The following is a 15,646-nucleotide window of genomic DNA, read 5'->3' on the forward strand; positions in this document are numbered from 1 at the left end:
CACGAACTCAGAGTTAAACTGTCAGAACAACTTCATCTTGTTAATGTTGGATAACTTTGATAGGAAGGTATGTAATGGATTACAATCAATCAAAACATTTTCAGACAGCTGTTAGTATGACAATTTTTAAACAACTATCAATACTTAGTTGGGAAACCTTTAGTCTTAATTAGGGATGGGCGTTTTCCACATATATCACATTCGAATATTTGAGCTCACAAAAAACGAATATTCGAATATTCGTTTATTTAAATTAAGCTTAATGAGTCAGACGTTATTTTTCAGCAACATTTGTTTTCGTCATTTTGAACAAGCTTACAATAAGCTTGAACATTACACATCGTGTTTTGTAGCTGAAAACCTTTAACAATGCGTGCAAACAAACAAAAGTACAGATTAAAAGCAAAAAAAAAAAAAAAAAAAGTGAACAGAAAAAACGTAAAGCAGCCTGCAGCAATTAGGCTATTGTACAGAATGTAGCTTACACTTAACTTTTAAACTGTCAGCAAATCTTTTTTGCTTTTTTTCTATTGTTTCAAATGTTCTTGTTAAGAAATACGGGCATGTAAACATGATTGGGGGAAAGTCGGCTCCTTTTCCTTAGTCTGTTAACAATAAGGCCGGCCGCGGAGAAAACGCGCTCTGGCGGCACAGAGGTTGACTAAGAAATAACGGTGTGCTAAGCGAATACGTTTTGTGAAGCGCTTCGTGTTTTCGTTTCACCACTGAATGGGATCCTCATCTGGTGGAATACATGGCTCCAGCAAGAACTGTTCCCACTCGTCTCGGCTGGACTCTCTGTAATCATCGCTGGAGAACTGGCTCAGCCTTTTCCGACGAGTGGGCATTGCATCTTCATCGTGGTGACTGCATCCGCACCACTCGCATCAAGGAAAATGTTCTGATAATGTTCAAAAAAGTTTTTTTTTCTTACTTCTCTCATGTTTTCATCGAGAAACCTGAGATGTTTGTGCCGAGGGTCTAGGGCAGACGCGAGAAGAGGAGTTTACACTGCATTCTCAAAGTTAGCGGTGTTTATTCGTTGCTTGAGAGATGCTGCAACAATGTTCTTGGATCACTTTCTGTGATTCTCCACGGCATATGTGAAGTACTGTAGAAGACCGCAGTTCTTTTAGGCGGCGTTCACAAATCGCGTCTTTTGCATGCTCAAGTTCGTTATTTCCAATGTAGGCGCGCGGTATGCGCCCTCATAATGGAAGCGACGCCCCATTTTTTCCAGGCGCGTCCGCACTGCATCGAGTTAAAAACATCTCAACTTTCAGAATGCCACAAGCGCACCGCAGGTCATGTGACAAGAACTAAACATTCAGCTTCATCCTTTCCTGTAACAATGTTGAAAGCTCAGTCAAGATGAAGGAACAGCTGATCATAGCTGTATATGGATTGCCATTTTGAAATAAAATTTAGTAGCAGAGCTACTGAAAGCGATTTTTTTGTGCTGCAAATCCATTTATCCTTTGCTGAAATTTCCGCGTCTTCATGGAGAGAACGCGTCGCCTCAGGAGCGCTTCTGCCCAAGCGCTTTGGAAAGAAGGAGAAAGCGGCGCGCATAGCCTTTTCCACGCCTTATTAGGCACGATATGTGAATGGCCCCTTAATCATTCATGAATTATTTTTTGCTTGCATACACCTTCAAATATGCCGCGGAGAATCACAGAAAGTGACCAAATTAGGTTTTATTGTGAACTTTTTTTTTTTTTTTTTTTTGTTTTGCGAAATTCGAATATCATTTTTATTTATCGAATAATTAGAGCAGAACGAATATTCGAATGTTCGACTATCCGTGCACATCCCTAGTCTTAATGACTGCCTGTAGTCTCCTGGGCATGCCATCAGCCAGGTTCATGCAAACCTGAATTTAATTTTTTCCCCCAGACACGATCTGAAGAATTTTTGGTCCCAGATTTGTATCAGTTTACTGGTATTCTACTGTATGAAGAATTTTTGGGTATAATTTGTCAAGAGTTTACTTTATTTTGCTATGCTCACAAAGAATCAGAAATTTTATCTGGTCTCTGAATAATTTTTGGTTTGACTTTACATCCTTCGTTTATTTTCACACTTATGCCAAATTTTTTTGTTACTTTAATTTATTTGCTCTATGGTTCATCATCTTTAATTTAATAGCATTAGAGCTGCTCCATTGCAGCGGCTTAGTACTGTAATGACGTGCTTTGCTGTAATAATGTAGGGAACCACTCGTTATAAATCTAACTAAAATTAAATCCTTTTTTTTTTTTTTATCTGAAACGAGCTGCGAATTATTATATTCAAAGCTACTCATATAATACAGAAACACTCAAAGCAAAAAGAGCAACGTTTGCATTTTTGTACTGGTGCAGAATAAGAGGGACAAAAGTAGTACAGCTGGGTGCATTACACACATGCTGCTAGATTCACTTTCGCCAGAAAGTTGTGTATGCCTAAGGTTGAAAATAAATGATGTTTATAGTGAATGCCCCTATAAATGGTCATTTTTTTACGATTTAGTTTTAATCCAAATGATGCCTGTGCTAAGTGAGTAAAAATAAATTTTTACCCAACCCAAATTTTGAACTGGTAGTGTACTTATCGAATAAAAATGTTTTAAAAATATCCTGTAGCCATTGTCATCTTGATGCTACATGGCCAAAGCTCCACTTATGGCAACAAAGCTTCAGCAGACAGAGTTTACGTGCAGAGTTTGGGCTTATTATATTCCTTGTTCTCCTTTCTAGTTATCTCCTTTTTCTACTTTTTGTTAAATAAAAGCAAAGGCCCCTAAGAAGACATTACGATGCACCAACGAAAATGATACCAAATCAGGTGATGGTGCCACCAGTTTTCTTGTTAGTCTGGAGCCCTGCTTTCTATCTGTTTTTTTTTACTACTTGTACTGTTTAGTCTGGTGACATAGATTTTGTTTGATCTTCTGTGAAGTTGTTTATGAAATTCATTCCCACATGCTTTCATAAGTTTTTTTCCAGATGTAATGTTTGTTTGTTCCCTGTTGCAGTGGTGTAAATTTGATGATGACGTTGTTTCACGGTGCACTAAAGAAGAGGCCACTGAACACAATTACGGTGGTCACGATGACGACTTGTCAGTGCGTCACTGCACCAACGCTTACATGTTGGTGTACATCAGAGAGTCCAAGCTCAGTGAGTGCCATTAGATATATAAACTCCTATTTATACCTCCTGTGGGGATCATTTGTGATGCTTTTTTTTTTTTTTTTTTTTTTGGATGAGGCAATTCCCCATATGAAAACCCTCCTGTTTCTAGTTGTGTATCCCACAGCTTGCGTTTGTCCTATGTCCATCTGTGCTCATAAGTGCTGTTGTCTTGTGCAGGTGAGGTCTTGCAGCCAGTTACTGATGTGGATATTCCTCAGCAGCTGGTTGAGAGGCTGCAGGAGGAGAAGAGGGTGGAAGCCCAGAAGAGAAAAGAGAGGCAGGAGGCTCACCTTTACATGCAAGTACAGGTATGGAGTCACATAATGTCTGATTAAATCAGTCACGCTTGTTTATTCAAATGTCCTGTCTGAATGAAAGTTGTATTGGTCCACTTGGTGGGGCAGGTAAAATGGGTCATTTCAGGTCTTGTTTGACAGGTTTTTATTAAGTTTAGACCCTGAGAATGGGCTTTATATAATTCTGTTCTACTTTGTGTTTCAGTTTAACAAATATTAGCTCTTTGCTCCTGTAGATGGTGACAGAAGACCAGTTCTGTGGGCATCAGGGCAATGACATGTATGATGAAGAGAAAGTAAAATACACAGTGTTCAAAGTTCTGAAGAGCTCCACTCTGGCTGAGTTTGTTCAGAACCTCTCACAGACCATGGTGAGACTTTACTTGACACATTTCTGTTGATGACATCTGATTAAATCCTTTTTCTTGACCAAAAATGCCTTTTCAAAATGTCAGCCAATAAATACTTGCACTGTGCAACTGTAGATTTCTTGTTCAGCAAATTGTCAGTTGCCAACAAACATTTGTCATTGTTCCATTTTTGTTTACGGAGTGTCTGTTTACACCCGCTTTGTTGGCAGAGGCCGTTTACACAAACTCTGTCCACCAACGTGTGATTTTGGCTAGTCAACATTACAAAAGACTGTTGTCAGCTCCAGTGGTGCAGATGGTGAAACGTGTTTCGAGCTCATTTTGACGCGATCAACCCGAGTTCAAATCCGCCATAGGGTTAGGGCTGGATGATAATCAAAGTAATCGAAACCGAAATTCAGAACCTCTAACCGACTTAATTTTCCCATGTCGGTTATTTTGGTTTTTTAATCCTGTTAATACTTACCCCTTAAAAGCATACTAGCGCGTATGTAGCCACATGACTCTGCCCCGTCCAGTCAGTGGCACAAAAGCAAAACACGGAGCTGTACGCCGGTTCAACACATAGTGATGGCGCACGAGCGGTGAGCCTTGCGTCTTCACTAAACTTTGTCAGTTGTATTTGTTTTATGGTTTGGACATTCAAGCGATTAGACGGTCGGATGTGTATTATTATTTCGAGCTCCCATGTTCGCACAGCTGCATTGTGGCACCAACACTCATAAACAGCTGTGGAGATCGCGCACACAGAGGCACACAGAAACTCAAAACTTATTATAGCATATTTTTCTACTTTTGAAGGAACTATGCTATTTACAACCCACAGCTTCACAATAATATAGAGACAGTATGACTAATTCACACACGCAATCACTCGTACTGGTACTGTGCTAATTTATCTTTATCTGATCTTTATCTCTTACACCGAGCAATAATCTACAAGAAATGTTACGAACATAGATAAAATAACTGCTGATAGTGAGCAATGTTATCAGATCGCGCTTTCAATAGGAAAAAATATCTCACCTTTACTAGTCTATCTCAACCGTCTGGCTGAGGCCAGTCTAAAAAGACGCTCAGGACAGTTGACAGAACGCTGCTGCGTGTCGACACGAAAGCATATCATTTTCACGTGTTATTAAGCCTTGCCAATTTAACCATTCAAAAGACTTTAAAGCATTCAAACACAAGACACGGAAAAGCTGAACTGAGCAGCTGGTTACTCGCGCTGTGCTTGGTGCGCACGCGGAGAGAGAGCCGCGTCTCACAGACAGCAACACTGAACCGACCTCTCCTTTGCGGAATTGCTAATGCAACCTTTTCACACCACAGACTGAACACAATTAATCATTGATTGGTAATTGGCCAACAAAGTATTGACTGTTGTCTGAAGTTTTCTGAAGTTATCTGATATTATCAAGATGAATTTGTTCTGACAGTTTAACTCTTGAGTTCTTATCATATTTTATTACCATTTTCTAAACTATAGCAAATAAACTGATAATGTGAGAAATGTTGAAGGTGTCTAAATAAATTTTGGTTTGACTGTATGTTTAATTTTTACAGTGCTATTTTACATTATTCGGTTTCTGTACCTGGACACATACAAACTTGAAAAAACTTAAACACTGTGTAAATAGCACAAACAAATAAACAGAACGAACATACAAATTAAAAATTTCAAACAGGGCCCACTGGTACAACCTGCACCGGGGGATCGCTGACCCCAGCTACGGCCCTGCTTACAGTACAAACCTTGTCAGTGAACTATGAGGGCAAAAAAACAAAACCGAAACAAAATAATCGTTCATTAATCGTAATCGAGGTAAAATGTTCAATTAATCGATTTTAGGCCATAATCGTCCAGCCCTACATAGGGCAAACTTATTTTCTCTCTCTCTTTTCAGATTTCAAATCGCATCAGAAAAGCATTTATTTTCAATGAAAATTAAGTAATCAAAGTTGAAAAAGTGTCGAGTAGTGTTATGGTAGGTGTAGGGAGGGCTTTATTGTCCCAATAAGGTGGCATCCGGTTGATAATTTGAATTATGTTATTAAATACTGTTTAATAATGTACTACAATACTGAGGTGCAGATAATTGCCACTATTTGCAATAAGTAGTATAAATGTAAAAACAATCTATAGCTATTTGCACTTAGTGTAAATGGCATCTGTCGCTATTTACACAGTGCTTTTATGGTTTAATATGACTCGTTATGATGAACTCTGCAGTCTTAACTTTACAAAGCAGTTAATAATACCGTACCTTAATACCTTACCTTCAAAGCAGTTATTAATGTTTTGAATTTGTTCATGGTGACAGTCAACCAGCCGTGTAAAAAAATGAGCTTTTAACGTCACACAACAAATGCGTGAGCAAACAGCGAAAAGATAATCCTGCTACAAGAGCCACATTTATTAATTCTAGCTTGTCAATTTAGGCATCAGAACATTGTGTTGTTCTGTATACACACACTACTTTTCAGAAATTTGGATCAGTAAGAATTGTTCTGACAGCTCTGTTAGGCAAGATTGTGTTAGGTTGTTTTAAATTCTCATTTAAGTTAATGTCAGATTTATTATTGCATTTATTTTCTGTTGCGTTCATGTTTGTTTCTCCTTCAGGGTTTCCCACAGGACCAGATGAGACTGTGGCCAATGCAGGCCAGAAGCAACGGCACTAAACGGCCAGCCATGTTAGACTATGAAGCAGATTGCAACAAGTCTGTAAGTCTGCGCACTCATGTTTTTAAACGACCATTTTTTTTTTTAAAGTCATTCTTGTTTCTTATGTTGCTCTTTATGTGAGAATAAAGCTGTTCATTTCATTTTCACAAACAGATGATCGACTTGAGCGATAACGAGAACCCATGGACAATATTTCTGGAAACGGTAGATCCAGAAATGGCCGCCAGCGGTGCAACGTTACCCAAGTTCGACAAAGACCGTGAGTTTCAATTTATGCATTTGCAGTAAATTCAGAACCATTTTCGGCAATTGATATTTTGCAAATTTTTACTGAAGAGCAAAAACGATCTACAAAACTTCTCCATTCTGATAGCATCAGCCTTTTAACCTTGTTTGGATTTTCAGATGATGTTATGTTGTTCTTGAAGATGTATGATCCAAAAACCAGAAGCTTAAATTATTGTGGACATATCTACACACCTATATCCTGTAAAATACGTGAGTATTCAAAGCTATGGCTAATAGGATTGTTCTCGTGAAGTTTTCGTCGAGATCTAATTAAACTGATGTTGATCCTTCCTGTTACTTGCTTTGTTCTGACCCTGACCCAAACAGGAGGCTTGCTGCCCATTATGTGTGAAAGAGCAGGGTTTCAGCAGGGAACTAGCCTTATCCTCTATGAGGTAAGACTTGGTTTACACTGAATTCAGAATGATGCATTTATCATTTGGAGTTTTGTATAGAAAGTGGTTAGAGATGCATGATATGCATGTAATAAAATGGACAATTGCCCCATGTAATGTTATATTACAAAAATTCATTTTAATCAAATAAAAACAACATTCTGAATAAAGAATACAATAAAATGAGTTTGTCTGCTGCAAGTCAATTCAAGCATTAGAACATCAGTGTATGTACACTACTTCTCAGGAATGAATTATTTATACAGCAAGGGCACATTAAATTGATCAGAAATGTCTTCACTATATAAAGTAAATGCTGTTCTTTTATTCTTTCTATTAATCAAAGAATCCACAAAAATATTAAGCATCACTATGGGTTTCAACATTTTAATAAAAAAAAAAAAAATTATTTACATTTAAAAAATGTACAGATTAAACTTTTGAGTTTTAGTTTATTTCATTTATTCGTAATGGTTAGTGTAAAAGTGTTCTGTCAGCTTTACGTAGAAACATATCGCTAAATGCATTTTGTGTTACAGGAAGTTAAACCGAATTTAACGGAGCGAATACAAGACTATGACGTCTCCCTGGACAAGGCTCTGGATGAGCTGATGGACGGAGACATAATTGTGTTCCAGAAGTAAGTATTCGTTGTCTTAATTCCAAGTCATGTTACACCGCTTAACAGGGCCTTGAAATTGATTGTTCTTTTATTGTATCACCACCAGGGATGATCCTGAAAATGAAACCAGTGAGCTGCCTACTGCAAAAGACTACTTCAGAGACCTGTACCACCGTGTGGATGTCATCTTCTGTGACAAGACCATTCACAATGACCCAGGCTTTGTTGTGACACTGTCGAACCGAATGAACTACTTCCAGGTGGGTTTTTTAAAACTAGATCAGAATGTGCAAGTAACATTCAAAAGAGAATTAATCTCATATTTTATTTTTCAGGTGGCAAAGACTGTTGCACAGAGGTTAAATACTGACCCCATGCTCCTACAGTTCTTCAAGTCACAGGGGTACGTCTTTTAATTTTAGTTTCCAGTTTAGTGTGGCTTCTTTTCCCCATGTTTTCATCCTTGAACCTCCATTTTTCTTCATCTCAGGTACAGAGATGGCCCTGGCAACCCACTCAGGCACAACTATGAAGGCACTCTCAGAGACCTGCTGCAGTTTTTCAAGCCCCGGCAGCCTAAGAAGCTCTACTACCAGCAGGTGAGAGAGGCCTTATCTTGCACTTGGCGCTCCTCTAAGGGAATATGAGATCTTCTAAGCGGTTACGCTCCGGACATCTGATTTATTCATGGTTTTGCTTCCCCACAGCTCAAGATGAAGATCACAGACTTTGAGAACAGGAGGAGTTTCAAAGCCATTTGGCTCAACAGTATGTTTCGAGAGGAGGTAAGGAGTTGCTGCAATGATTCTACATCGAATATACTGTCATGCCAGCCAGCCATGTGCAGTAATGTATGTTTCCACGATGTTCTGCACACTCATCATTGTGAATATTTTCTCTCCCTCACCTTAGGAGATCACACTATACCCTGACAAGCATGGCTGTGTTCGGGACCTTCTGGAGGAATGTAAAAAGGCAGTGGAGCTGTCTGACAAAGGCTCAGAGAAGCTGAGGTCTGTGTGTTCTCAAATCAGTGAACTGTTCATTAATCAGGGATTTCTGTTTCGAGTCTGCTCTGAGAGGGCTTTAAGGGACTTTCCATGAGGGCGGTAAAAATGGGTCGTGAGGCTCTTGAGGTTTTTCTAGTTTTTGCAGTCAACAAATGGATCATTATTAAATTATTTTGTTCTAATTTTTGGGATACTGAAATTTTAAAACCCTGGTTTGTGTTAGATTTTTTTTGGGAGTAATTGAAAAGATTTGTGAGGTAATTTTTTTTTTTTTTTTTTTTTGTAAAGTAAAACAGTATTGTGAAATGAAATTACAATTTAAAATAATGTTATATTTTAATATTTTTAATGCATTTTTTCCCCCTCAGAATGGTGGCAAAATCTTAATCACATCATCCTTCATAAATCATTTTAATATGCTGATTGGGTGCTAAAACATTTTAAATTCAGTTAATTCAGCGCAAACTAATACATTTGTTTTTATTCTTTGAATAGTAGGTTCAAAAGAACAGCATTTATTTAAAACTGTCATTTTTAAACCGTTTGATAACCAAAATCTTACTGACCCAAAACTTTTGAACAGTAGTGTGCATGTAACTAGTGTGCTGCATAAAACTTCCCATAAATCTTTTAAGCCCCCCCACTATAAAGGACAGAGGCATTGTAATTGTTCAATTTATAGTTAATCCAACATACCTAATGTTTCTACAAAAACATGTCTTGTTTTTATGACACTGCATGAGAAAGGATAACAGACTGGAGGTGATATCAGCCAGTCAAACATTAATAACTCATTGATACTGCCACAAACCATTATGAGTCAATCCATAATGAGAATTCTGACCCCATTCACTGCTAAAATTAACCAACCCTATACTGTGAGTGAATCAGAATCATATGCGACTAAATCTTCACTCTGGGCGACTAAATGATGTCTTATATTAGCCCATGGCTAAGAAATGATCAGATTTTACTCACCAGAGTTGGAAGCCAAGTATAGTTTAGCACATATATATTTTCACTCGCTGCTGAACACACTAACTGAGCACTTCAGAGTTTCATTGTCTTGTCAAGCGATCGGTGCTGTTTTTCAGTTTATCTGATGTGCAACGCACTTGTACTCTCTAGTGTGAAGGCACACGACTCGCTGTCGCTTTGTCTCACACTTGCAGAGAGAGAGAGAATTGATGCACTATGTAAAAGATATTCTTTGTTGTATTTTCCTGTCAAAAATAATGGCGTTCTGTTTTATAGTTCTTATTAGTAGAATTCGTTTTATTATTATTATTATTATCATCATCTTATCAGTATTTCTGTTAGGTGCCCTCCCCTCCCAATCTGTTTTTTTTATTTTTTTTACACTGAATGATCAAAAAAGCACCACCAATGTTCAGTTAAAATGACTAATATGCATTCAAACATGGTTAAGTTTATTTCTAATTACTAAAGTTCTATTATTAAATAATACTTATTATAATACTTGTCTGCCCTTAAAAGATGTACTAGCCAATGGCAATTCAATTGCCAACCATGTACCTTTTTTGCCCTCTCTGTAGGCTGTTAGAAATTGTCAGCTACAAAATCATTGGGGTTCACCAGGAAGATGAATTGCTAGAATGTTTATCTCCAGCAGCCAGTCGAACATTCAGAATAGAGGTAAGGAAGAGCTGATACACGTCAGCCCTTGAAGCCTATCATACACTGATGTCCACAACTAAGGATCTGTTCCCTTGTAGAGCCTCTTAAAATGATTTTGCATCTGAGATGCCACTTTTGTGGATGCTGTTCCCCTGGAAACAAGTTCCATTTCTTTCATGGCAGGAAATCCCTCTCGACCAGGTGGACCTGGACAAGGAGAATGAAATGCTGATTCCAGTTGCACATTTCCACAAGGAAGTCTTTGGCACATTCGGAATTCCTTTTTTGCTCAAGATCCGTCAGGTGTGTTAGCTGAGTGCATGTGTAGGCGGGCAGCTGCCGCTTTCTTTTGCCGTGTAGGTGGATGGCTGTCATTTGTTCAGTTTGTATGTGTCTTGTGTCGTGTCCCTTTAAATGTGTGCATTTACTGTGGCAGGGGGAACCCTTCAGAGAAGTGATGAAGAGAATTCAGAGCATGCTTGACATTCAGGAGAAAGAGTTTGAGAAGGTAAGAGAAGCTTTGTAAATGTCAAATTCTTTTTCCTTCAACCTGGAACTATTTTGCACATTAACCCTTAAAAGCACATCTCTGGTCACTGTTGTCCAAAGGTATGTTTATCTTATGTTTTACTGTGCAACAATATTGAATTTCTCATGTCATGTAATTCATCTTGGCTCCACAATGTGGCACTGTCTTATAAACAGCGATAGGGAAACATTAATCATAAATAAACTACCTTGGACTTAAAAGAATGAACAGGTAACATCCTTGAGATTGACACGGATAAACAATTTCCTGCTTAGCAAGTGCATAATCAGATATTAGTGTCGCTTGATGATGGATCCAAAATATTTTAATGATTGATAAAAATGATCGTTTTTGAGTTATGTAGGATGTCCTTTTCAGATATTGCATCTATAAATGTTTTGTTTTATTATTCTTGTTTGTAAGTTATTGAAGACCAAAACCAAAAATGCTTAGTAGTAATTATTTATTATTTTATTCAATAATAAAGTAATTTTGTAAGGCTTTTTAATTTTACTTATGACACTGAATTTGAAAAAACAAGCCAAATAAATAACCTAATTTTACTGAAAATAACACATAATTGGACAGAGAAATTGATATGAAATATCAGTGTATTTTCATTCAGTTGTATTCAACAATCATATACAACCGTTTAAATTTTTTCAAATGTATAGTCCTACAAAGTTATTATCAGCACATGTGAGCAGAGCATAGCAGGGAGTAGATCAGTCAGCGTTGCCATGTTACAGCACTGTAGCTCTCTTGCAAACAGAAACCAGTATACTACATAGAAATTTACTGTCGTTGTGTTATTTTTTTCAGCTTTTCTGGTGAGCATGAGCGGAATGCACATTCACAGAGTGGAATATTGAGCAGTGTGCTGCACCATATATTTGCGGCTCAAATATATACACTACTGCTCAAAAGTTTGGGATCAGTAAGACTTGTAATGTTTTTAAAGAAGTCTCTTCTGCTCATCAAGACTGCATTTATTTGATCAAAAATGTAGGGGAAAAAAATGTAATCTTGCAAAATGTTAATACAATATAAAATTATGGTTTCCATTTCAATATACTTTAAAATTATAACTTATTTCTGTGATGCAAAACTGAATTTCCATCAGCCATTACCAATGTTGGCAAGAATTATCAATGTTGGCAATAGTTGTGCTGCCTTTTTTTTTTTTTTAGGATTCTTTGAATAAAAAGTTTAAAAAGAACAGCATTTATTAAAAATAAAAAATCTTTTCTAACAATAGAAATCTTTGCTATCACTTATTAATTTAACACATCCTTGCTGAATTAAAGTTTTGATTTCTTTCAAAAAAAAATTCTGACCCCAAATCTTTGAACTGTAGTATATATTGTTAGAAAAAGTATTACAGGTTCCAAAAAAAATGTTAATCAGCACAGGTTACAGTTACAACACTGGTAATAAATCAGCATATTATAATGATTTCTTACTTTATACTGGAGTGTAAATGCCTATAAAAATGTCTGATGGAAATTCAGCTTTGCACCACAGGAATAAATTCTATTTTAAAGTATATTAAAATAGAAACCATTATTTTATTTTGTAATAACATTTTGCAAGATTACAGTTTTTTTTTTTCTCTATTTTGTCAAATAAATGCAGTCTTGATGAGCAGAAGAGACTTCTTTAAAAAAAAACATTACAAGTCTTATTGATCCCAAACTTTAGAGCAGTAGTGTTTCTATACATTTATTTATTTATTAGGGGTGTAAAGATACACATTCGTACTGAACCGCTCAGTACAAGGCTTTCGGTTTGGTACACATTACAAACTGAATGATTTGATGGACTAATCCTATTACATATAGAAAATAAAAGACGATGAACTTGTGTCGATGATAGCCAGAAATATTTTCAAAAACATCATTTATTGGCAATATTAATAGGATTTGGCATTTCCAATTAATGTAGGCCTGTTACAGTCTTATTTTTAATTGGCTTATGATTATAAACTTTTATTATTCAATTAAAATTACAATGAATTTGTCCTGCATATTACTGAAGTAGATTGGTCTCTCGTAGTCATTGAGAGAATTTGCGGTGTCAGATGCTGAAAGCTCCGTCATCACTCCAACATTGTTTCTACTTATACTTCCTGTATAGTCCAAGATTGAGACGTTCACCAGCATAACTCTTGCACAAAATGTACACATTGCTTGTGTGATAACCATTGACTTGCCGTCATGGTTTAAAACAGAAATATTTCCAACATTGCGACGTAACCAGTTACCTCCGTGTGTGTCGTATTGAACCAAACTTTGGATTTTGTGAACGGTTACACCCTATATATATATATATATATATATATATATATATATATATATATATATATATATATATATATATATATATATATATATATATATATATATATATATATATATATATATATATATATATATATATATATAAAAAATAAATATTTTAGGTCAAATTAAATGAATACATAAAATGTAAATGACCATTGCTCACTCATTAGCAGATCGTAGTCCAGATTGAGTATATGATTATTCATTAAAATAAAAATACATTTGAGTTGACATCAAAACAAGATTAAACCTCTGTTTTTCATTTACTTTTAGTTCAAGTTTGCAATCGTGATGATGGGCCGGCATCAGTATATCAACGAGGAAGACTACGAGGTGAATCTGAAAGACTTTGAGCCACAGCCAGGTATGTTACGCTCCTTTGACCTCTGTAGTCTCAATCAGTAGACATTGTGTTTACATGTGTGCCAACTTGGCTGTATTCTGTCCTTCCTCAGGGAACATGTCGCACCCGAGGCCTTGGTTAGGGCTCGACCACTTCAACAAAGCTCCAAAGAGAGGTCGCTACACGTATCTGGAAAAAGCGATCAAGATTCACAACTGACAAGCCCCCACTGTAACCGACCATACTAAAGACTTTAACCAAACCTCTTGTGTGCACCACTTTTAACACCTGCTGTCTGGGTACACAGTCTTCAGCTAATGGAGCGACTGCTGATGCTCCCGTTTTCCTTTTGAGGCTGTTAGATTTGGCTTCTCTAACTATTGACTGCCTGTTTGTCTGGAAGAATGAATTGGATTTTAACAAGAAAGGGGGAACAGTATGTCCTAGACTTTTGTTTTGATTTTTATTTTTTGTTTGTTTGGTTTTCTTTTTAAGTTCATGTTTTTTTTTGTTTTTTTTTTAATTGTTGCGGCAAGAAAGCTGCTGCATTGTGAGGTGGAGGCGATGGAAGGAGGAGTTTTGTCATTTCCAGACGATTAAAAGGGTTCCTCCATCCTGCAACAACAACAAAAAGAAGCTTTTGCTAGTTGCCCTGACATGGTTGTCTATTTTCTGGTCCCTTAGTGCAACTAGTCCATTTTCATGTTTACACGATTCTACTTTCTCACTTAAGTTTGGTTGGAGAAATTCAGTTTGTCTTCTCTGGAAATCCTGTATAATAAAGAGCCACAGCATCTGTTTTAAAATAAATAAAAATGAAATAAATTGTCTGTACTTCATCTTGCACGTTGGCACTTATCCAATATCCAAGGTTTTACATTTCTCAGCACTGTTAAATGTAATCTTGGCTGGAGTTTGATTTGCATATCCCTTTGGTTTGTATCCCCCATTCTTTAGCTCCTCTGTCACTGGCTGTGGGATTATTCTGATGTGGAGGGAGGCCTCGCTTGCTGACGGCTCCAGATTTGTTGTACTGTTTGTTGGCACGAGGTTGCAGACGTATAGAAGACTGGTTCGAGACTTTGAGAAACCAGCATTAATGAACCAATACCATTGTTTTTTTTCTTTAAGCACCGAAGGAATGCTCCCTAGTGCATAGTTGGCTTTGTAAAATCAATTACAATTGTATATTTAAAGAATGAACATGTAAAATTAAAAACGCCGAATTGTTGGGTACAGATCAATTCAGATGTTCATATTCATTTGTGTGTAGTTTTATTTTGGATCCTGACCGTTTCATTAGGTCTTTTGTTTTTTTTTCCTTAACTAATTGCCGCAGTTTGTCTCGTTTAAGTGCAGTACAAAGAAAACCTGCAGATCACATCTTTCATTTTTGATTTTTGTTTTTTTTTCTCTCTTCAGTCTAATTCCTCCGTGTAGCAGCAGTGTATGACAACTCTTCCTGTATATTGCCTTTTTGCTGGAAAATGTATGTTGAATAAAATTTTCTATAAAAGCTAAAGCCATGGCCCTGGAAGAATTGACTCCACATGGTGTTCAGATTGACATTAAGGTATTGCACAGACACATTTCAGTTTTATCTTATTACGTTTAAGACCATTCCATTTAAATGAACATATGACATATTTAACATGATCAAAGATTCAGACTATTTACAGAATTGATAAATAGCTAAACAATAACAAGTCAGCTTGAGCAGTAGGGTAATTCAAAAAGTGAATTTTGGAAGTATGATTTCCATTGTCTTATTTTAGAGATCTGGTGCATTCTGAATTGATTGCTCTCAACCTTTTTGACTCCCGTTGCACACAAGAGTTTTCAAAACATTGCTACAGGTTGTACCTGACAATTTGTAGAGCTTGACATAACTATAAAAATGTATATCCTTTATAAATTGCTTCTGCAGCATTTTTAAACTCTAGACAT

At 36.7% G+C, this 15,646-nt stretch overlaps 1 protein-coding gene across 4 annotated transcripts in view; it reads left to right on the forward strand.

Moving 5' to 3' along the window:
- The window catches only part of usp7 (ubiquitin specific peptidase 7 (herpes virus-associated)), a 29,816-nt gene extending 14,595 nt beyond the window's left edge, over positions 1-15,221 (forward strand). For all 4 annotated transcript variants that reach the window (XM_059555138.1, XM_059555135.1, XM_059555137.1 and 1 more), the window contains exons 14-31: positions 3,017-3,161; positions 3,354-3,484; positions 3,709-3,843; positions 6,470-6,571; positions 6,686-6,791; positions 6,938-7,030; positions 7,148-7,215; positions 7,755-7,855; positions 7,944-8,097; positions 8,173-8,240; positions 8,328-8,436; positions 8,545-8,622; positions 8,750-8,850; positions 10,404-10,503; positions 10,669-10,788; positions 10,922-10,993; positions 13,630-13,720; positions 13,812-15,221. In XM_059555138.1, the coding sequence (XP_059411121.1) occupies positions 3,017-3,161; positions 3,354-3,484; positions 3,709-3,843; positions 6,470-6,571; positions 6,686-6,791; positions 6,938-7,030; positions 7,148-7,215; positions 7,755-7,855; positions 7,944-8,097; positions 8,173-8,240; positions 8,328-8,436; positions 8,545-8,622; positions 8,750-8,850; positions 10,404-10,503; positions 10,669-10,788; positions 10,922-10,993; positions 13,630-13,720; positions 13,812-13,918 (1,881 nt within the window). In that variant the 3' untranslated portion in view covers positions 13,919-15,221. The remainder of the gene's footprint in view (positions 1-3,016; positions 3,162-3,353; positions 3,485-3,708; positions 3,844-6,469; positions 6,572-6,685; positions 6,792-6,937; positions 7,031-7,147; positions 7,216-7,754; positions 7,856-7,943; positions 8,098-8,172; positions 8,241-8,327; positions 8,437-8,544; positions 8,623-8,749; positions 8,851-10,403; positions 10,504-10,668; positions 10,789-10,921; positions 10,994-13,629; positions 13,721-13,811) is intronic.
- Positions 15,222-15,646: the final 425 nt, after the last annotated feature.

The sequence above is a fragment of the Carassius carassius genome, chromosome 1 (assembly GCF_963082965.1).
Source record: "Carassius carassius chromosome 1, fCarCar2.1, whole genome shotgun sequence".
Classification (NCBI taxonomy): domain Eukaryota; kingdom Metazoa; phylum Chordata; class Actinopteri; order Cypriniformes; family Cyprinidae; genus Carassius; species Carassius carassius.